The sequence below is a fragment of the Carcharodon carcharias genome, chromosome 2, assembly GCF_017639515.1.
Source record: "Carcharodon carcharias isolate sCarCar2 chromosome 2, sCarCar2.pri, whole genome shotgun sequence".
Taxonomy (NCBI): domain Eukaryota; kingdom Metazoa; phylum Chordata; class Chondrichthyes; order Lamniformes; family Lamnidae; genus Carcharodon; species Carcharodon carcharias.
In genome coordinates, this window is record NC_054468.1 from 222,574,803 (window position 1) to 222,598,312 (window position 23,510).

The 23,510-nt window shown below is 39.9% G+C and overlaps 1 protein-coding gene across 2 annotated transcripts in view; it reads left to right on the top strand.

Moving 5' to 3' along the window:
- Positions 1-23,510, top strand: part of tarbp1 (TAR (HIV-1) RNA binding protein 1) — a 196,024-nt gene that overhangs the window by 32,566 nt on the left and 139,948 nt on the right. For both annotated transcript variants that reach the window (XM_041212283.1, XM_041212278.1), the window contains exons 11-12: positions 8,453-8,552; positions 10,052-10,227. In XM_041212283.1, the coding sequence (XP_041068217.1) occupies positions 8,453-8,552; positions 10,052-10,227 (276 nt within the window). The remainder of the gene's footprint in view (positions 1-8,452; positions 8,553-10,051; positions 10,228-23,510) is intronic.

Consider the following 23,510-nt stretch of genomic DNA (forward strand, 5'->3'; position numbering starts at 1 on the left):
GTATGGTGCTTTAAGTAACAAGCACTGCACTGGGCGAGCCTTCTTTAAACCTTCTGACGAGTTGTCTTTTGCCCTCAAATGCCTGTGCTCTTCCTCCACTTGCTGCTCTCTACCTCCCTCCTCCTGCTTCCTGTGTCACTCTCTACCATGAGCTTCCATTACCTTTTTTACCATTCCCTTCTGTTCCTTCCCACCTTCAAATCCAATCCAATTCCCTTCATTTTAAGTTCATTCATGGGATGTGGGCGTCACTGGCTAGGCCAGTATTTATTGCCCATCCCTAAGTGGCCTTGAAAAGATGGTGGTGAGCTGCCTTCCTGAATCACTGCAGTCCATGTGGTGTAGGTGCACCCAAAGTGCTGTTAGGGAGGGAATTCCAGGATTTTGAATCAGTGACAGTGAAGAATTGGTAATATATTTCCAAGTCAGGATGGTGAGTGGCTTGGAGGGAAACTTCCAGGTGGTAGTGTTCCCATGTGTCTGTTGCCCTTGTCCTTTTAGATGGTAATGGTTGTGAGTTTGGAAGGTTCTGTCTAAGGACCCTTGGTGAATTCCTGCAGTGCATCTTATAGATGGTACACATTACTGCCACTGTATGTTGGGGGTGGAGGGTGGGGGGGGTGGGGGGGGGTGGGGGGGGGGGGGGGGGGGGGGGGGGGGTGTTTGTGTGTGTTTGTGTGTGTGTGTGTGTGTGTGTGTGTGTGTGTCTTAGCTCTGTGTGTGTGTGTGTGTCTTAGCTCTGTGTGTGTGTGTGTGTCTTAGCTCCGTGTGTGTGTGTGTGTCTTAGCTCCGTGTGTGTGTGTGTGTCTTTCCTCTGTGTGTGTGTGTGTGTGTGTGTGTGTGTGTGTGTGTGTGTGTGTGTGTGTGTGTGTGTGTGTGTGTGTGTGTGTGTGTGAGAGAGAGAGAGAGAGAGAGATGGGGCAGCCTGTGAGCTGCTCTTTGAGCCACAGTATTTCTGTGACTAATCTTGTTCAGTTTCTGATCAACGGTAACCCCTAGGATGTTGTTAGGTGATTCAGTGATGGTAATGCCATTGAATGTCAAGGGGTGATGGCTGGATTCTCTCTTCTTGCAGATGGTCATTGCCTGGCATTTGTGTGGCATGAATGTTACTTGCCACTTGTCATTCCAAGCCTGGATATTGCCCAGGACTTGCTATATTTGGACATAGACTGCTTCAGTATCTGAGGAGTCATGAATGGTGCTGAACATTGTGTAATCATCAGTGAGCATCCCCATTTCTGACTTTGTATGCAAGAAAGGTATTGATGAAATATCTGAAGATAGTTGGGCCTCAGACACTGCCCTGGGATCTCCTGCAGTGATATCCTGGAATTGAGATGATTGACTTCCAACAACCACAACCATCTTCCTTTGTGCTAGATACTACTCAAACTAGTGGAGAGTTTTCTCCCTGATTCCCATTAACTTCAGTTTTGCTAGGGCTCCTTGATGTCACACTTGGCCAAAAGCTGCCTTGATGTCAAGGGCAGTCACTCTCACCTCACCTCTGGAGTTCAGCCCTTTTATCTATGTTTGAACCAAGGCTATAATGAGGTTGGGAGCCCAGTGCTTCCTTTTGATATGCCTGCCTAAACTGCTCATTACCCCAATTCAAATAAATACTCGATGCATGTATTACTCCCTGTATCTTCACAACTGAATAATCTTTGACAGTTTGCTAATGCCTTTCAAATCCTCACTACTCTCCGACCCAACTATTCACCTTCGTACCCACACCCTCATTGGAAACCAGATGGCACCTTTCCTGGCACTTTTCCAAGCACCTTAACCCATTCGATCACAATGAGCGATGCCAAGCCACATCCACACCCACATTATTAAGTACTCAATATCCTTCATCTTCAATCTTTTGTTTTTTGGCTCTCCTACAATGTACAGTTCCTGTTGTGCATTTATATTTGCAGAAAACATAGCCTTTGTGTTATATTTTGTTAATTATTATATGATGCTTTCCACATGGTGATGTGTATTCTACTTCTAAGACTGGAGTGCTGACCAATAATATTTCTATACTATACTTTGGATCTCATCCCCACAGTCATTCATGAAATACAGCAAAACTGGAGGCCATATAAAGTGCCATATAAAGTGTTAAAGAAAATTAGTTTCAGGATAAGCCTGTTATGTTAACCTAGAGTTTATGCTGATGCATAATTTATATCCTTCCAAACTTGCCATGATGCATTCATCAGGCAGCAATGTTTTGTGTTCTGATTTTCTCTTCCTCAACTCTGTAAGCGATGGTAAAGTTGAAAAGTGGAACATTTTTCTATTTTGGGCACCTAATGTCAGTATTGAGCATTCCCAGGTGAGATCTATAATGAGTCAGATTCAGAGTAAAGCCTCAACAATAGATCACAGCTACCGTCTCAAAAGAGCACCATTGTGACTTTTTTCTCTTTCTTACTCCAGTCATCCTTAAAAGAGATGAAAAGCTTAATGGATTTAATTGGGTGGAGAGTATTTCTTTTATTCCAAGTACTCTCCCATAGATGCAATGGATGCAATCTGTACTTCTTTTAAAAAAAATGTTGAAAAAAATCACATTTTTAACATGTTAGAACTTTGCTGCAGATGGGTAGGTTTCCTAAACTGGTCTTCAATTAACTTTGGGCCAAATTGGAATTATCCCGTACATGAAAACATGCGACTAACCTTCAATAAGCTTCTATGGGACTGGTAATTCCAGGTCAAGTGTAGTCTGCAGTTGCAACTTCAGTTCAATTCATCACGTGTGCTTTTTGACTTAACAGGTTGATACCAGCTGACCTAGGGGTCTGAGTTGGGAGGTCAAGGGGATGAAAAATTTGGGCCCATAAGCCAAAAAAGCTATCTCTTAATAAAGAAAATAATTAAGAATTCCAGCAAGGTGTGCTTTCTTCTATTATGACCTGAAACGAGGGGAGTTGCAGCCAGGTTGGTGCATGACTGAGAGTTGTGATGATAACCTGAAATAGCAGGGGAGCATCAACCAAAATTGGAAATGATGTTAGTTTTTAACAATATCTTGTGGGGGATTAAATCATAGAGATAAAAAGGAATATCTTTACATATAAAATGGAAGAAAAATGTTAGATTTTGATACAATTGAGCTTAAAATGACTTAACTGTGTACAATAGTAAAGAAATAATATAAAAGCAAAATACTGCGGATGTTGGAAATCTGAAACAAAAACAAAAATACCTAGAAAAACTCAGCAGGTCTGACAGCATCTGTGGAGAGGAACACAGTTAACATTTTGAGTCTGTACTAGTCTTCATCAGAACTAAGAAATATAGAAATGAGGTGGAATATAACCTGGTTGAAGGGGGGTGGGACAAGTAACTGTCAGTTCCCCTCAGGATCTTATGTTTCAATAGGATCACCTCTCGTTCTTCTAAACTCTAAGGGATACAGGCCCAACCTGTCCAACCTGTCCTCATAGGATAACCCCCTCATCCCAGAAATCAGTTGAGTGAACCTTCCCTGAACTGCTGCTAATGCTATTATATTCTTTCCCATGTAAGGAGACCAAAACTGTACACCGTACTCCAGGTATGGTCTCACCAATGCTGTCTACGATTGTTGCAAAACATTCCTGCTCTTACATTCCATTCCCTTTGTAATAAACAACAACATTCCATTTGCTTTCCTAAACATTTGCTGTACCTGCATACTAACTTTTTGTGATTCATGTACTAGACATCCAGATCCCTCTGTACCTCAGAGCTCTGCAGTCTCTCTCCATTCAAATAATATACTGCTATTCTATTCTTCCTGCCAAAGTGGACAAGTTCACATTTACCCACATTGTACTCCATCTGACAAATTTTTGCCCACTCACTTAACCTATCTAAATCCCTTTGTAGACTCTTTATGTCCTTCTCACAATTTAATTTTCTACCTATTTTTGTGTTATCAGAAAATTTAGCAATCATATATTTAGTCCCTACATCCAAGTCATTTATATAGATTGTGAATAGCTGAGGCCCCAGCATTAACCCCTGTGACACACCACTGGTTACAACTTGCCAACCTGAAAATGATCCGTTTATCCTTACTGTCGGTTTCCTGTTAGCCAACCAATCTTCTATCCATCGTAATATTTCCCCCAACCACCCGTTTCTGCAGTAAACTTTGATGTGGCACCTTATTGAACACCTTTTGGAAATCCAAGTACTGCACTTATACAGGTTCCCCTTCATCCAGATTATTTGTTGCTTCCTCAAAGAACTCTAATAAATTTGTCAACATAATTTTCCTTTCCTAAAGCCACATTGGCTCTGCCTAATTGCATTGAGATATTCTAAGTATCCTGCTATAATCTCCTCAATAAAAGATTCAAGCATTTTCACTATGGCAGATGTTAGGCTAACTGGCTTGTATTACCTGCTTTCTGTCTTCTTCCGTTCTTGAATAGAGGAATTACATTTACTATTTTCCAATCTGATGGACCCTTTCTGGAATGAAGGGAAGGCTGGAAAATTAAAACCAATGCATCAACTATCTCTGCAGCCACTAGGATGATAGCCACCTAGTGCTGGTGACTTGTCAGCCTTCAGTGCTGATAGCCTTCTCAGCTTTCAGCTTTCTCTGATGATTTCTGCTCCCTTTCTGCTCTTGATTTATGAGTACTTCAGGGATGTTATTTGTGTCTTCTACAGTGAAGACAGAAGCAAAATATCTGTTGAGCTTCCACCATTTCCTTATTTCCCATTATTAATTCCCCAAACACGCTCTCTCTAGAGGACCCGCACTTACTCTAGTTACTCTTTTTGATTTAAATACTTGTAGAAACTCTTGTCTGTTTTTATATTTCAAGCTAGCTTTCTCTCATGCTCTAATTTGCCCTCTTTTATTACTATTTTTAGTCATTTTCTATTTTTTAAATTCTATCCAATCTTCTGACCTACCACTAATCTTAATAGAATTGTAAGCTTTTTCTTTCAGTTTGATCCTACTTTAACTTTCTTAGCCATGGATGGTGCATTCATCTGCTAGAATCTTCCTTTCTCACTGGAATGTACCTGTGCAGAACATTATGAAAAATCTTCCTAAATGCCTGCCACTGAATTTCTACTGACCAATCCCTAACCTATTTTCTCTGTTTACTTTAGCTAGCTCTGCCTTCATACCCTTGTAATTGCCTTTATTTAAGTTTAAAACACTAGTCTTAGACCCACTCTTCTCTCCATCAAACTGAATGTGAAATTCAATCATGTTATGATCACTGCTGCCTAGAGGCTCTTTTACTATGAAGTAATTAATTAATCCTGCCTCATTGCACACTACCAGGTCTAGAATAGCCTGCTTCCTGGTTGGCTCTAGAACATGCTGCTCTAAGAATTGTCCTGAAAACACTCTATGAATTCATCTCCCAGGCCAACTTTGCCAATCTGATTTGTCCAATCTTTATGTAAATTAAAATCAACTGTGATAATTGTAGTGCCTTTATTTGAAGCCCCCATTATTTCTTCTTGTATACCCCATTGTACAGTGTCATTACTGTTAGGTGGTCTATAAACTACTCCCACAATTTGACTTCTTTCCTGTAGTGTTTCTTATCTCTACCCCAACTGATTTTACATCTTGATCTTTAGAACTAAGATCATTTCCCTGTATAGTACTAATGTAATCCTTAATTAACAGAGCAACCCCTTTCCCTAGCATTAGCACACCAATGCTTTCTGGTACACCAATACCTCGATTGAAAAATTCACTTCCGTTTGTTCAGATCAGTTCATTGCCTCACTCTTCCAAATCTCTGTAACCTTCTCCAGCTCTACAGCGCTCGGACAACTTTGCATTCCTCTAATTTTGGCCTCTTGTGCTTCAGCCCACCATTGGCAACCATGCCGTCAGCCATGCAAAGCCTAAACTGTGGAATTCGCTGCCTACACCTCTCCAGCTCTACAACTCTCCTTAAGGCCAAACTATTTTAGACGCTTTTAGTCATCCTTCTTAATTATAGTCGCCCCACTCTTGGTGATTATGCGTTCTGTTGCCTAGGCTCCAAGCTCTGGAATTCCATCCCTACACCTCTCTACCTTGCTTTCCTTCTTTAGGACACCTCTTAAAACCTACCTCTTTGGCCAGGCTTTTAGTCATCTGACCTAATATATCCTCATGTGGCTCTGTCATATTTTGCTCTATAATTGTCTTCTCAAGTGCCTTGTGGTGTTTCATTATATTAAAGGTGCTATGTAAATATAAGTTGTTGTTGTAATATCTCCTTGGGCTCTGTATCAACATTTGTCTGATTAAGCTTCTGTGAAATGCATTGGGATGTTTTACTATGTTTAAGGAGCTGTATAAATGCAAATTATTGCTGATAGGCTTAGGAAACTATAGTTATGAGAAGAAAATTTGAATAATTTCCATTAGAGCAGAGAAGGCTAAGCAGAAATTTAATAAATGCTTTTGAAATTATTAGGGTCTTTGATAGTGACTAGGAAGGAATATTTTCTAGTTACTTAGTCAGTGATAGAAGTCATCAATCCTCACTGAGAGTGAGGAGAGATTTGGAGAAATGTATTTTTCTAGAAGGTTGTTAGAACCTTGGTGATGGGGAAGCTTTTACAAACAATTATCCAGCAATAAATTTAATGGTCATACAGTCATTACTGCACAGAATGAGGCCATTTGGCCCATTCAGTCCATGCTGGCTCTCTGTAGAGCAATCTAATTAGTCCCATTCCTTTGACTTGGGTGAGTGTGGATTAATTAACAATTTGTCAAAGGAAAATCATGGTTAACCAACTTGCTGAAGTTTTTTAATGAGGTAGCAGAGAGGATTGATGAAGAACATGCTTTTGCTATGGTGTATATGGACTTCCAAAAAGTGTTTGATAAAGTGCCACATAATAGGCTTGTCAGCAAAGCTGAAGCCTATGAAATAAGAGGGACAGTAGCAACATGGATACAAAGTTAGTTGAGTGACAGGCAAGGGAAAGTACTAATGAACAGTTCTTCAAACTGGAGGAATGTGTGTAGTGTAGTACCCCAGGGTTGATGTTAGGACCACTGTTTTTCTTGATCTATATTCGTGATCTATACATGTATGTATAGGACACAATTTCAAAATTTGCAGATGACAAAAAACTTGTAAGTACTGTGAGGCGGATAATGATAGACCTCAAGAGGGCATAGACAGGCTGGTGGAATGGGTGGGAACGAGGCAGATTAAATTTAATGCAGAGGAGTGTGAAGTGATATATCTTGGTTGGAAGAATGAGATGAAGCAATATAAAATAAAGGGGACCATTCTAAAAGGGGTGCAGGAACAGAGATATATGTTCATAAATCGTTGAAGGTGGCAGGCTCGGTTGAGAAAGCCCTTATAAAGCCAGATGGGATCCTGGGCTTTATAAACAGAAGTATAGAGTGCAAAAGCAAGGAAGTTATGGTGCACCATTTTTAAACATTGGCTCGACCTCACCTGGAGTGTTGTGTCCAATTCTGGGCACCACACTTTAGGAAGGATGTGAAGGCTTTAGAAACTGTGCAGAAAAGATTCATGAGGATGGTTGCAGGGATGAGGGACTTCAGTAATGTGGATAGATCGGGGAAGCTGGTGTTGTTTTCCTTGAGAGGGGAAGGTTGAGAAGAGAGACAGAGGTGTTTAAAATCATAAGCTGTCTCGACAGAGCAGATAGGGAGAAACCATTCCCATTGGCTGAAGGATCAAGAACCAGATGACAGTAATTTAAGGTGATTGGCAAAAGAAGCAGCAGTGACATGAGGAATTTTTTTTTAAATACAACGAATGGTGAGGATCTGGCATGAACTGCCTGAGTGTAGTGGAGGCAGGTTCAGTCATGGAAGTGTCAGAATTTTACTGTCATTTGAATTTACTTTTGCTTCTATATAATTATTTTTACAATTTCTATAATTATTTTTACAATAGGTGCTTTTCAGTTTGTCTGAGCAATCAGTAGTATACAGTGGGCATCCCATATTGTACCTAGTATAACAGAGCAATTACATGGTGGACTGTTAACCCTGAGGCATAGCAGTTCATAGTCCCTACACATACAAGTTTCAGTTCATAGTCAGCACAAATGGAGCAAAAATGACAAGGGGGTCCCGGTGTTGACTTGAACTGTAGCCCATGGTTCTCTCTTTTGACTAATATTGAGTATAGGATCTGTATGAGCAGCGTAAATCTTGTATAGGGTGCAACCTGTAGAGTCTGGAATACTGCACGTATGCAATATCTCTTGCCCTGATTTATACAATCTAGCATTTTCCCCACGACTGCATGGATGAAAATGAGAAATTTACACTTAATGACATTGTTGGACGAGAGCAGTGGTCAGAAATTCTGTAAGCCACCTGGGCGCTCTATTTGAAGATAGAACCTTATTGACTAACCAACCAATTTGAATGCTGCAGCTATGTTCCATACAACAGATATTACATTTAACGTCCGCTTGCTGTACTTTCTAGGAGAAAATGCCAGCTATATGCCAGACTGGTTTGAAGCCCAGCTTGTTGCCCGGATGATTCTCCTTGCTGCTGATGTTGAAGAGCAGTTCAGTACTGAAGGGTAGAGTCTTTTATTCTAAATGTGTGCCTAATAATCTGAATCAAAAACAAAACCAGTTTCCATATTTTTGTATTTCGTATTTGTGTTTGTATATTTTATTTTTGTATTTGGTATTTCTTTGCTCTGATATTGGGTGAGCATTTGGCAACTGCAATGAAGAGATAGAATTAATGCTCAATGGCGATTAACATGTGTTAGTACAGTGTTTGATATTTTCCTGTGTCAAATTGAACTGTGAAATACCCCCTGCAGCATAATTGAGGATTTTTGTCATTCAAAATTTGGGTTGTCGTTGGTGGACAATGCTGGGGGGGAGCAATTTCAGGTGATTAGCGTATTACACGAGGTGTATAATACATTGTTAAATTGTGTGAGTTTAAGTGCTCCACTGCTTTAAATTCCAAGTCTGTACACCACTTCTCATGTTGCATTCCCTTCCTACTTTGCTTCGCTTCTCCAATCTTCCCTCTGCGCCAATCTCCAGCTCAAGACGAGACATGCTAAACTTCATAGTCATTCTGCAGTTAAAGATTAGATATTTATGTAAGGCAATACAAAAATTGAATATTTAAATGGCGGAAGCACAGAGAGAGCTATAAAGAAGGAGAAAGAGGCACTGGTTGAAAGAAATTGGCGGTTGGGGGAAGAATCTTCAAGGGAAGACAGTGGTTGATTCTTTTTTATTTCGGAAGATAGGACAGTAGGAGGCCATTCAGCCCCTCGAGCTTGCTCCACCATTCAATTAGATCATGGTTGATCTCTATCTTAATTCCATATCTCTCAATACCTTTACCTAACAAAATATGCACTTATCTCAGTTTTGAAATTTTCAATTGACCCTTAGATTCACCAGCTTTTTGGGAACAGAATTCCAGATTTGCTTACACTTACATGGAGAAGTGCTTTCAGGCAGCAGCTCTGAACAGTCTAGCTCCAATTTTGAGGCTATGTCCCCTTGTTCTGGGCTTGCCCATCAAAATTAACTGGGAAAGGGTTATTTTATTCATGGTGACTAGGACCTAATAGGATACCAGCAAGAGGGCATGCTGATACAATTTACAAGTGGGATGTGTTTGAGAGAAGTTGTGTTTGGTGGGATACAGAGGGAAGACCAAATTTATTCATCCCTATCACAGCCGAACTATACTTAACTGGTGAGTGAGCTAGTGTTTGGCTGTGCATATTCTCTGCAGCATTCTGTGACTATGAAGATGAAACGTGTATATTCATGTCTCAATGAAAAATGTTGCACCATTAAATGTAAAAACAAAAGCAGTGTTCCTATTTATGTGACTTGTTGAATAAATGCTAGGCAACCCTATTTTCTCAAACTTCTAGTATTGCACAATTATTGTAGAACATGGATGAGAGGCTAGAGTAAAATCTTTGACTTTTCAAAGTTCTGTGCATGAAAGTAGCTAAACTGTTGTAAACACTATAGTTTTCCACGCATTTTGTCTGTTAATGACATTATTTGCTTTTTTTTACATTTAATTTAGCATATTTGACGGTGGGGATCAGAAGGCCTTGGCTTGTTTCTTGCATCCCCTTACAGATGCATTATGGAAGCTGAATACTCATGCCTACTTACCTGTGCTGAAAGCAGACAAGAGCTTGCAGCTATTGTTGAAGCTGTTGGAGATGTCCCACACAAAACAACAAATAACACCAGAAGGTTGGTTAGCCTCTTACCTCAAAATGTTGCACTACATCAGCAGACATAAAAAGTTTCCAGAGGCTTCAAATAATGTGCTTTCCTTGCTATTTTTCTTCTCTTCTCTCTCGCGTGCTCTCTCTCTCTCTCTGATTCACTCTCGCTCTCTCTCTCTCTCTCACGCTCTCTCTCTCTTGTGCGTGCTCTCTTTCTCTCTCTTTCCTTTCCTTGTTGGATTGGTGCCACCCCCAGGTGCTCATGATCCATGAGAGAGACTATACCTGTCTTGTCTACCTATTTCCAGCTGGCAATTGGCAACCAACAGCAGCAATTCTGGCTGATAATTTTTTTCTGCCTGTCCCTTAACCTGCAGGGGCATTTGTAGCTGCCCTCCCCACCATTCTGCCTGAGATCAAAAGACTCAGCACTGAATAAGGCTTGAATCTGGGGCCTTCCAAATCTGGCCTTTGTGGCTAATCTGCGATGGTAAAGTTTGGATTATCTTCAGAACCACTGCGCAGGAAGTTGGGGACAGAGACAGATTATGCATTTGACAATCTTCTTAAGACTGAGATGAGGAGGAATTTCTTCACCCAGGGTGGCGAATCTTTGGAATTCTCTGCCTCAGAGGGCTGTGGAGACTCAGTCATTGAGTATGTTCAAGACTGAGATCGATAGATTTCTACACAATAAAAACATCAAGGGATAGGAGGATAGGAAAATGGTGTCGAAGTAGATGATCAGCCATGATTTCATTGAATGGCGGTGTGGGCTCAAAGGGCTTAATGGCCTACTCCTTCTATTTCTTATGTTCTTATATTCTTATTCCCACTATTTCACTTACACTCACCTGACAAGAGTTGGGTTGGAACATAGAGTTTGTGTGGGGTGACACAGCATCCGGTAGCATGCACTGCAGTGAAGTTTGCCCAGGGCCTTTGACCCTGTCTCCACGAGGTAAAGATTCTAGAATGTGGCATGAAAAGGGTATTGCCAGAAGAAACAAAGTGTCTCCCAGAGAGCCAGTCACGTCTTACCAGTAGCTGACTGACGCATTTCCCAGCCTTTGACAGAATTTTTTCCACTGTGCCCAGATCTAACATTCCCCCTGGGACCGGGCTATATTTAAAATTCACAAGCTGTTTTAATATTCTTAAGTATCCTGCCCCTCCCCTAAAACATGTGGACGGGAGATAACACAAATTACTGCCACCGTATATTTAACTCATCCATATTATATTTTCACCATTGTCACCGGATACCAATTTTTCAAACAGTTGGGAAGTCTGTTCTTCATTGAGATTTAAGGAGAGGTCAAAGTATTAATGAAGCAGGGAAGGATGATTGTAATGTTTTCTATTTTAAGGAGCTATAATTGTTGAGATTCTATATTTGATTTGTTAGAGGCTAAATTGTAGATGGACTCATTAGCTGTTTCCTGCATTAAAAAGAGATTATGCTAATTCAAGGTACTGTACTATCAAGTCTTGCTTTTTTTTGGAGAGTTCAGATGTGGAAGGTTACAGGATGCAGGAAATCTGCTAAGAGGCTGGTTTTATACTCCTAGGCCATTTGAATTGCAGAGTTTGTATAAAATGCAGCTGTTAATATTTTACTGCTGACAGTGCCGAAGATTGAGTATACTTATTCAAATCGAATGAAACCTTGCTTAACACAGATATAAAAATGTGCTTTAATGTGGCTGCTTCTCATTTATGAATGCAGTCCAATTAATTTTGTCAGAAAGTTTAAATGCGAATGCATAATGTGGTTTATTTTGGTATATAGCTTTTTGTTCAGCCCCTCTTTTTCTTTCCATCAGCCCCAGCCCCCCACCTATCCCAACTCTCTCACCACCCAATAGGTTTGAATGTATTTTACTTTTGGGATATGCTAAGCTCAACTTAAAGAATCCAGTTGTTTTCTCTTCTCCTCTTTAAACAATCTGGGGTTAGAGAAAGGTCATCATGAAGTCAGATCATGTCTTTACCTTGGGCATTGACACACTCATTTTAACAATAGATGACAATTGGGAGAATAGCTGGCTTTGCCAACTGAGCCACAGGATTAATTACAGAAGCCCTGTTTAAAGATAGTTTCACCCATTATGTTTTAGTTTAATAAGCAGGCAGAAGCCAGTTGAACTCTTGTTCGTGTATTTAATTATTTGGTACGTGTCTTAAGTGTAGCTGATGGAGCAGAATAAATGCCCCTCCCATTAGTTGCAGTGTGTGGATTTGACTGGAATCTGTGTAAAATTTCTCATTGTCGTATTCCATTTCCCATAACATTATTGCAGAACTAGGCTGTGTATTTGAAATTTGAGTCCCTTTTACATGATATGATCTACCATATTATTATTCAGTATGTAAACTGTTTGTAAGTTGCATTTTATAATCTATAATTATTAAAACCAATAGAGGAGCTATTCAAGTTTGAAAGACACTTGTGTTCTTTCCTTTCTGTTGTCAGCTTACATCCTCTCCTTTGCTATTTCTAAAGAAATTGTATTTTTTATACATCAGAATAAAAATTAAAACCAAAAATTTAAAGATGACAAATTAATGCAAGTTTATGCCAGACCACTTGAACATATAAAAAAAAATACTTTCTTGGAAGTATTTTTGGCAAACCACTGTGAAGGCTGAAAGGCAGGATTATCTTGAAGTCAAGAGCAAGTAATGTGATTTGCTTCAATAAAATTCACATCATGGCACTGTGTGTTTATTGGGGGGAAGACTTGTCAGCAATGAACCCAGAGCACTTGTGTGTCCGAGCTCTATGTTACAGCTATTTGATTGGCTCAGTGGCGCCAAATTAACATTGTTAATGTTGCTAAACTTTTTGGAGGCTAACCTGCCAAGTTCCTCTTTTGTAACATCATTGGAAACTGTTCTGCAAGCCTTCTAGAGTAATTTCAGCCCCATTATTTTTGTAACATGTGACTAACAGGATGTTAGAGGGTGAAACTAGATGGATGTTGCTCTATTTGTCTGGTGCGTTCTATGTCCTATCTTAAACTGTAATCCCTGAAACCCTTGTATGCTTCTGGCGAATCTGTGCTATAGCCTTTCCAATGGCCAGTATGTCTTTTCTAGGGTTTGTACTTTCTGCAATGATTTATATTCACGGGCATCTAAATCCCATTGCTCTTCCATGGCTCCTTGCAATTCTCCACATTAAACTTCATTTGACGTGGTGTGCCCTCTCACCTAGATTGTCAGTGCCCATCTGTAACTTCTGCCGTGCATCCTCACACTGTGCATCCTAATGTTGTGTTGTTTGTAAATTTGGATATACACTTCTCTGTTCCTCCATCTAAGCCATTAACATATACGGTAAAAAACTGAGACCTGTATACAGAATCCTGGGGAGCATGTCACACCTTTCCAATTGGAAACAAATCCTTATATCCCTTCTCTCTGTCTCCTACCTTGGCTCAGACAACTAGATCCATTTTCATAGATCAACCAACCACGTACCTCAAATCTATCTTTTTGTGTAGTGCATTCTGTTTCACATGCATTTGTACTGTGGTTTAATAACTCTTCCTGGTAACATGTTGTACAACTCTGGGTGAAAGGTTTCACCTGACTTTACTGCTAACTACCCAATTTTTAACAGGTGTATCCTGGTACCAAAACTAGGAGATTTTGAATGTAATTCCTGGAATATCTTGTGCCTTTCAAGCTTTAGGACTGCTTGAAGTGAAACCAAGTATCACATGCATAATAAAAGACTCTTGGGTATTGTGTCAATCTATATACAAATTTCCGTATTCAGCATTTATCAAAAAAACCTGATTTCTATAAGCTATTGTGATAATTGTACTCATGGATGCTGATTCGAGCATCTAATTTTCTCTGGAAAAAATGGATTTTGCTTCATTGACAGTTTCTGGTAGGGAATTTCAGTTTTGACCCACCTTGTATGCAGAGAATTTTTCTTTTAATTTTCCCATTAATGCTTTTTGTGAATTCCTACCATTTCACCTACCAGTGTAAACAAGTGATGAAACCCTTCATAACCTTGAGCATCTCCGCCTCCTAATCTCTCAGCCATACTGAAAAAGCCTTCACTTCTCAAGTCTGTTTTCATACCTGTAACATGTTCTGTCTGGTAACACTTTAGTGACTTTATGTTGTTCCTTTTCTATTGCATTTATTATCCTTTCCTATTCTGGGATGCTTAAAAATGCACATAACCCTCCGAATTGCAGCCTTCAGTCTGATGTGTTTCAGAAGAAAGGTCAGGTATTTGGCCAAATATTTTGGCAACTGTTTAATTCCAGAATGTCCAAATTAATTGTCTTGAGACCAAAGGTGGTTTTACTTTTCTTAGAGCAGACTTGGAGCAAAAGGTGTCACTGTTTTCTGCCAATCATTGGATAGATGAGCTGATGTTGGCCCCTGACTTGTATTTGCTAATATGAACAGCATTTATGGGGTTACGACATCCAAGGGATTGGAAAGCAGTTGTTAAAAGATTGTGATTTACAGCACAGAGACCAGTAAGTGGTCATAAAAAAAAGCCAGAGAAACAAACAAACAACATTTATACAATTCAAGCAGACAGCTATGGAGCTATAGGGAAATAGCGATAAATGCAGCACAAAGGTCGTAAACTGGATTGGAGATGATAGATATTAGAACGGGGCGAGTGAGAAAGATCAAAGAAGCAGTCAAAGAAAATTAAAAGGATCAGAGGGAAAACAATTTTAACACCCTGAAAGACAGCTACAGAAAGATTGTGGCAGACAGAATTGTAAATAGCTTCCTTTTTGAAAAATTGTCACAATCAAAATAACCATAGTCATCAAAATGAACCCTGAGTAACATATTGAGCATTGTAGCGCAGCCTTAAACTGCTCAACTGGATGACATTTAGCAGTGTGACTGCAATATCATGCCAGTTGTATCTCTCTTACCAGGATGGTAGCTGTGTCGCTTAACTATACGAACATACAAACAAGGAGCAGGGGTAGGTCATTCGGCCTATAGAGCCTGCTCCGTCGTTTAGTAAGATCATGGCTGATCTGATTGTAACCTCAAACCTGCATCCTGCCTATCCTGATAATCTATCAACCTCTTGCTTACCAAGAGTCTATCTACTTCTGCCCTAAAAATATTCAGAGACTCTGCTTCTGCCGCCTTTTCAGGAAGAGAGCTCCAAAGACTCACAACCCCCTGAGAGAAAATATTTTGCCTCATCCCTATTTTAAATGGGCGATCCCTTATTTTTAAACGGGTGACCCCCTAGTTCTTGATCCTCCCACAAGAGGAAGCATCCTCTTCATATCCATCCTGTTAAGACCTCCTCAGGACCTTATATGTTTCAATCATGTCGCCTCTTACTCTTCTAAACTCCAGCGGATACAAGCCTAGCCTGTCCAACCTTTCCTCATAAGACAACGCGTCCATTCCAGGTATTAGTCTGGTAAACCTTCTCTGAACTTCCAATACATTCACATCCTTCCTTAAATAAGGTGACCAATACTGTATACAGTACTCCCCCCAAGTACTCCAGATGTGGTCTCACTATTGCTTTGTATAACTGAAGCATAACCTCCTTTTGTATTCAATTCCCCACACAATTAAGGATAACATTATATTAGCTTTCCTAATTACTTGCTGTGCCTGCATACTAGCCTTTTGTGATTCATGCACTGAGACACCCAGATCCCTCTGCATTTCAGAGCTCTGCAATCTCTCATCATTTAGATCATATGCTTCTCTTTTATTCTTCCTGCCAAAATAGACAATTTCACATTTTCCTGCATTATACTCCATTTGCCAGATCTTTACCCATTCAATTAACCTATCTGTATCTTTTTATAGCCTCCTTTTGTCCTCTTCACAACTTACTTTCCTAGCTATCTTTGTGTCATCAGCAAATTTGACATCCCATCCATCCCTTCATTCAAGCCATTTATACAAATTGTAATCCCAGCACGGATTCCTGTGGCACACCACTCGTTAGATCTTGCCAACCTGAGTAAGACCCATTTATGCCGACTCCCTGCTTCCTGTTAGCTAGCCAATCTTCTATCCATGCCAATATATTACCCTCTACAGCATGAGCTTTTATTTTACGCAATTACCTTTGAGATGTCACTTTATCAAATGCCCTCTGGAAATCTAAGTACAGTACATCCACCAGTTCCCCATTATCCACAGCACATGTGACTCCTTCAAAGAACTCCAATAAGTTGGTTAAACATGATTTCTCTTCCACAAAACCATGTTCACTCTGCCTGATTACCTTGAACTTATACTATTGCCCTTCTACAGCTTCTTCAATAATAGCTTTTAACGTTTTCCCTATGACAGATGTCAAGCTAACTAGCCTGTAGTTTCCTGCTTTCTGTCTCCCTCCTTTCTTGAATAATGGAGTTATGTTTGTTATCTTCCAATCTAATTGGACCTTTCCCAAATCTAAGGAGTTTTGGAAAATTAAAACCAATGCATCAATGATCTCACTAGCCACTTTTAAGACCGTAGGATGAAGTCAATCAGGACCTGGGTACTTATCAACCCACAGCTGCAACAATTTACTCTGTACCACTTCACCGGTGATTGTAATTTTCCTGAGTTCTTCCCCCCCTTCTATTTCCTGATTTATAGCTGTTTCTGGGATGTTACTTGTATCTCCTATAGTGAAGATTGATGCAAAATACCTGTTCAATTCATCTGCCATTTCCTTGTTTTCCATTATCAACTCTCCAGACTCACTTTTTATAGGACCAACACTCACTTTGTTAAACAGAGTCTGAAGAAGAGTTATACGGAGTCGAAGCATTAACTCTGTTTTTCCCTCCACGGATGCTGTTAGACCTGCTGAGTTTTCCCAGCATTTTCTGTTTTTGTTTCAGCTTTCCAGTATCCGCAGTATTTTGCTTTTAGCTCACTGTGTTAACTCGTTTATTTTTAAAATATTTATAGAAACTCTTACTTTCTGTTTTTATATTTCTGGCTAGCTTTCTCTCGTATCCCAGTTTTTCCCTCCTTATTAATCTTTTAGTCATCCTTTGCTGTTTCTTATATTATGTCCAATCTTCTGACCTTCCACCTATCTCTGCACATTTATATGCTTTTTCTTGAAGTTTAATACTATCTTCAATCTTTCTAGTTGATCATCGATGGTGTGTCTGTCCCTTGGACTTTTTCTTACTTGTTGGAATGTATCTATTCTGTGTTTTCTAAAGTATCCCCTTAAATGCCACTCAATACATTGAACTGGTAGAAAATATATGATTGATCTTCTTAGACAGTCCTTTGGGATCGAGGATGTCTTGCTTCCACTCCAGTTCACTGGGTTCTGAGATGGCTGATAAGATCTGTAGACTCTGCCACATGCAGGGCAGGCAGTGTTTGGGTGGGGTAGATGAGTTGTTTTGTTTTGACGTTTTGTGTATTTGGTGTATTGAGAATTGCATTGTGCGCTTTGTCCCCTTAAGGCTGCTATACACAAGGACCAGGAGGGAGTCAGGAAGGAGAATAAAGGAATTGATTGTTTTAACAGCATGTGCAATTCTGCTACTGAATATCTTTTTTAAAATTCTTTAACCGGATGTGGGCATCGCCTGCTAGGCTAGCACTTATTGCCCATCCCTAATTGCCCTTGAGAAGGTGGTGGTGAGCCGCCGCCTTGAGCCTCTGCAATCCATGTGGTGTAGATAAACCTATAGTTCATTATCTTACAGTTCCTTCTCAAAAATTTCATACTGCGTGCCTGCCGATGCCTTGACTTCACCTCTGCGTGTTCCCAACAACGTGTCTCGATGTGTTTGATGCATTCCCGAATAAACCACCTCCTTTTTGGTCAGTCACAAGCCTGGGATTCCCATGAGTTGGCAAGGATGGTTGACCTCTTCAGAGATGCTTTGAATACATCCCAAAAGTATTTCAGCTGTCCTCCAGGTAGACTCCTTCTGCAACCAGGTTCCAAGTAGACTAGTTGCTCTGTAGTTCATTGATAGAGTTTCATGACTGTTAGTTCACTTAAAGCCATTCCAAATCCAAACAAATCAGAATATTCATAGTTTGTCAGCAGGTTGATATGATAGTAATAGAGATGTGTATTTTTAGAAAGGGCTAGCTAACCTACGTATATCCTTTTTAAACCATTAAATGGTTCAGCTCAGAATATAAACAGCTGCTCTGGCTTTCTAAAATGGTTACCAGCAACTGAAGTCCCTGCTCTCAAATAGGAAAGTTTAAAAAGGAATTGGAAATGGCTGTGGAAACGTAACTATCACAGTAAACCACCCAGCTTTCAACATAGGCACAGGGTGGCCCCACTGTGGGGTGAAAATAAAAAGGAAGGGACTCCAGGTCAAAGCTTTCAGTGTTTCAGTGATTGGTCATGTGCCAGACATGAATGTCGCTTCCTTGATTTGACTATTCTTTCTATTATCAAATTGAATGACACTTTTTTTGAAGGTCATTTAGAACACTTGGTTCAACAAACCAAATAACAAATCATGCATAAGTCACTTCAATGCAAATTTATGTTCAGTAATGAGAATTTATTTTGATTAAATCCACGTAAATGGTTGGCCACCTCTTGCATAGTGGGCTTGTGAGCAAAGCCATTTGTAAAATAAGACTTGCTGAGTTTTGAATTGGCAGTGTTACCAACAAGTTGAGGGCTGGCTTTATCCTGTGTGACTTCTTTAGAAGAAAATGGGTTAACTCTTTCGTGCTCTTAACTATTTATCTCTGAAGGTTCCTACAGTGCAGCCACGAGGAACAGCACGATGACTATGTATAATTGTTGATGCCAACTATTCCTCCTTGCCATTGCTGCTCACATTCCATGTACAAGAAAATAAATAACCATTAGCTTTATAGTAAACTTAATATTTTGTGGACTATTTAGCCTCTTGTGGTTATGCATAATTTTAAAAAATGGAATTGAGCAGTTGACATGAATGTTCACATGTTTTTAGTTTTAAATTGTAGCTTTTTTCAATTTAAATGTGCAGTGGTGTGAAAATATAATGGCTACTTTCTGTCTGTGTTGTAAATAATGAACTTGCATTTACAGAATATCCAGAAGTGCTTTTTATGCTTTTAGATTGTAATTGTCTCGTTGGATTGGACCCTGCCAGGCTTGTGGTTAACAACCACTCTGAAAGCAAATTGGAACTTTGCATTCTTACAGACACAAACATGTTACGTCCCAGTTATTTTTCATAGCAAGCCTTTTTTTTACCAGAACATCAGCTAATCTGGCTACTGTAATGTTTACATGGCAGTGATGGGTTAATCCATAACAAGTCGATCTCAATCTTGTGCATTGTATTTTCCAGTCCTAAATTTCAGTCCTCATTAGAAAGGGATTTCAATCAGTATTAAGTGCAGTAGTGTGGCAGTTAGCAAAGAACAAGCAATATACAAATAGCAATTATCTGCTTCCTTTAGAAACAACATAGTTTGCTCTAGTATAAAGGTGTTCAGCTGAGCAAGGGCAAATGTACAACTGGGGAAACAGGACCACCCAGATAGAGATGTAGAGAGTCACATGATAGACTGAGTACAGTAGTTGTCAAGCAGCATAGAGACTGCATCCATGCAGGGCTGTGCCTTGGAGATGTATATAGTTATGAGTTGTTAATAAACACACTTTTAAACCATACAATCCTCCAGACCTCGCTGTGAGATACCAACCAACACTTACAACATGGTGGTAGCGAAGGGTGGACCCTGAAAGCATGAAAAAGCAAAGAAAATGCACTCTGACCGTGCAAGACGTGCACCTAGATTGAAGGCACAACTAGAGATCGCCTTAAAAAGTTCCATTGCCAAACTTGATCAAATGCAGAGGCAGAGTCATAGGACCTAGCCAGATCACAAAAAGCTGAGCCAAACTTAAAGAAGAAAAACACTGAAAGGCGGAAGGATGTTCCACGGTGCAGATGAAATGAAGAACCTGAGTGAATGCAGAGCCTGAAGACCTAGCAGGGGTGAGCTAAAAAATTTAAGCTCTTAGTTAGAGTGATTTTAAAAAAGCTTCTAAGTCAGCAGCAGTCAGAGTGGCCATTTTAAAGAACACCACGAACAGCCCGAGTCCCGAGTCGGTGCCTGAACAAATGGCAGCTGCGCTCATTCTGAACGCTAAAAGTTAACTAACAAGTAATCAGCATTTAAAAGACCCAACAAAAGCTGGGAATTGACCGTTTCACAGCCCAAAAATGCTCAGATACTGTAGGGAAGATGGAAGAAAAAGGCCAATGGATGGAGTCACTGCTGAGAAATTTAAAACGCACAAATCATGAATGCCATTACTGCAGGAGCTTGCTAAAACCAGCAAATACGGGAAAATTCATTGCGAAGAAGCATATGGGAATGCCATCTTGGAAGAGAGAGAGAAAAAAAATTAAGGCTGTACTTCCCTCTAATGGAAAACAGCCAAGGATAGTAAATTAAAACTATCAGACCAATTTGAGCTCAATCAAGAGCCAAACCAGAACCAAAATTGGGCGTCATGGAGAAGAAAATTTTTAGATTACAGGAATGCATCAGGATTAAGTAAGAAATCAGAAGAAGAACAAGTTAATCAGTTCTTTTATATTTGTTTGGTCTATTTGCGAATGAAATAATCCTAAAACAAGGTATAGATGAGCCCTCAACCACGTTTGGTGAGATACTAAAAGCCTTTAACAAATGTTTTAAACTCCCAAGTTTGTGGAGAGCGCAGAACTTTCAAAAAAGATCTAGACCACCCCTTATAAAGCACTGAAGGGGCAAGGAAACCCCAGGACAAGGGAGACAGGAGATAACAGAGCATTGCAGACTGGAGACCCCAGGGTGAGGGAGATAATATCTAAGTAAACCACAAGATGGTGGCAGACCATGTCACTGCAGTGAAGTGTGTGAGCTGAAGAGAGTAGTGCAGAAGAAAGAAGAGGCTGAGAAACAGTGGAAGATAGAGCTTTGTGAAAATGTTCCACATTAGCCAAACTGCAACAACAGGCGGTAGTACGGAGCAAGCAGATGGCTGTGAATGAAGGAAAGTTATCTAATGTAATCCAAAAGAAACAATACCTGTAAAAAAAAAAATGAAGCCATTCCACAGGAAAATATTCACATCAAAACTGATTGGAAGATTTGAAATACGAGATTCAAGCTGAGTATATATCTTTGAAAGTGCATGATAAACTAAAGTCTTCAATGAACCAAACTTTTCAAGTCCTGAACAAACAAATTTCTACGGTGTCACAAAGAGGCTTTGAAGGAAACAAGTTGAATGCTGCGAAGAATGCAATAAGTGAAAATCTGAAACATGTGCAGACGCATTATGTATCACCAGAAAAGCACAAGGAGGAAGTAACTCTGAAGTCTGTTTTTGGCAAATTGAAGAGAGAGTTGGGAAAACTCAACCAGGCACAACAGCAGGCAGAGAAAGTACTCAAAGAAGTCGCTGCCTTGAAAGACTCTTTGAAGAGTCAATATGTGCCCTGGAAAAACATGTATTCAATATCTTTTTTAACTCCAGAAAAAGCTGCATTGGAACTATCAGTAGCAACAAAATGATGTACTGAAGCGCAACCTGAATTGGCAAGAGGTCAATAAGAAAATAAACAGTTGAAAGAACAGCTAATCCTCCTTCAATATCAAATGCAAAAGTAGAACATAACCCTTCAACCCTGAAGAAATGAAGACCATCTTGAAAAGCAAAAAAAAGTCAAAGACTGTTAAATTACAAAACTCAAGACAAAGCAATTGAGCTTCGCAAAGAAAAGGGAAACCTGTTGAAGGACTTTCACACTCTACAAGTACCCCTTAGGTCAAAGTTTGTTCCTCTGGAAAATTACAAAGAGAAGCAAAATTAATTTAATGTCACTGAACGAATTGAAGAATCAGTTGGCAGAGAAGACTTAGCGATGTTCTACGTTCCAGGAGGAAGCCAAGAGGTCCAAAAAAGAGACTGAAAAGCTGAAGAACCTGCTGAATGGAAAAGAGGGGGCATTGAAAGGAAAATCCGTGGAGCTTCCAAGCTGCGAGCGGATACCGAAGCCATCCATAGCACAGTTACAGAACTGAAACAAGTTAAGACTTTGCCAGAAACAGACCCAGCTAACAGTGAAACTAAAACAAAGGACAAGGGCAAAGCTGTGCTTCAATCGAAGAAAGAAAAGGCAGAGAAATAAGATCGGAAAACGTAAATCCAATGCTGAAGCTCAAGGATCTAGGAGAAAAAGCATTGGATGCCTCGCAGGCACTGAGAAACATTGAGGTGTTGAAAAATGAAATGGCTGAAGTAAAAATCAAGAACCTAGAATGTCAAGAAAAAGTTGAACAGTTGCAAGAGAAAGTATATGTCCTCACAAAGGAGTATGAAGAACATAAGCAATTAGTAGAAGTGAAATTACAGAAGATGAGTTTGAAGGATAGCACAGAGGAATTAGCAAAAGGAAAACTCAAAAATTACAAGCATCAAGCTGATGTGAACAGCATGAAGTTGATGCTGGAACAGAAAAAGGAATTGCTGATGAATCAGAACAGTTAGTTGAATGCAGTATTAACGGCTAAAATTGATTAAATGTTGATGAGGTGCAGTATGGAGAGCAAATCCAGACTTTTAAAGCGGAAAATGAAAATTCTAAGAAACAGATCGAGGATCTAATGAATGAGTTGAAATAGTCTACGGAGCAATCAGTAAAATGGAAGAAAGACTCCAAAAGGAATTGGATGTTAAAGTGAAGTTGTTGAGCTTGTATAAGGATTCCACAGATAACTCTAAAACAAAGACAGCTGAACTCACCAAAGTAGTTACTGAGTTGAATGAAAAGATTCATAAGCTTGAAAAAAAATTGGAAAATAAAAGAGTAAATGAATGTTTGAGTAAAATTGTGAAACGAGTGGAAATGAAGATTCCATTTTTGAAATGTCAGGTTCCAAGAAGAACATGGTGGACCTCACAGAGATCATGAGTCCGCCCTATGAATGAATGGAGCAAACTTTCCCTTTGGAAGGAATGGGATACACCCACGGTACCCGATCAAAAAATACAGATTGTCAATAAAGAGAAACGAAACTCAAAGGGGTGCAAACGGTGACAACAAACGACTGGAAACACAGAATACTATGATTTCAACTCTAACCAGCAAAGTCAGCCCAAAGCAACTGAGACGACCACTCCAAATGCTACAAGAACAAGATCTAGAAGAATTGTAGAGCCTCCAGACTGTCTGAATTTATAAAGTCAGGGACTTTGGTGGTGGTGGGGGTGGTGGGGGTGGGTGGGGGGGCGGGGCGGGGCGGGGTGGGGGCGGCGGGGGGGGGGCGGGGCGGGGGGGT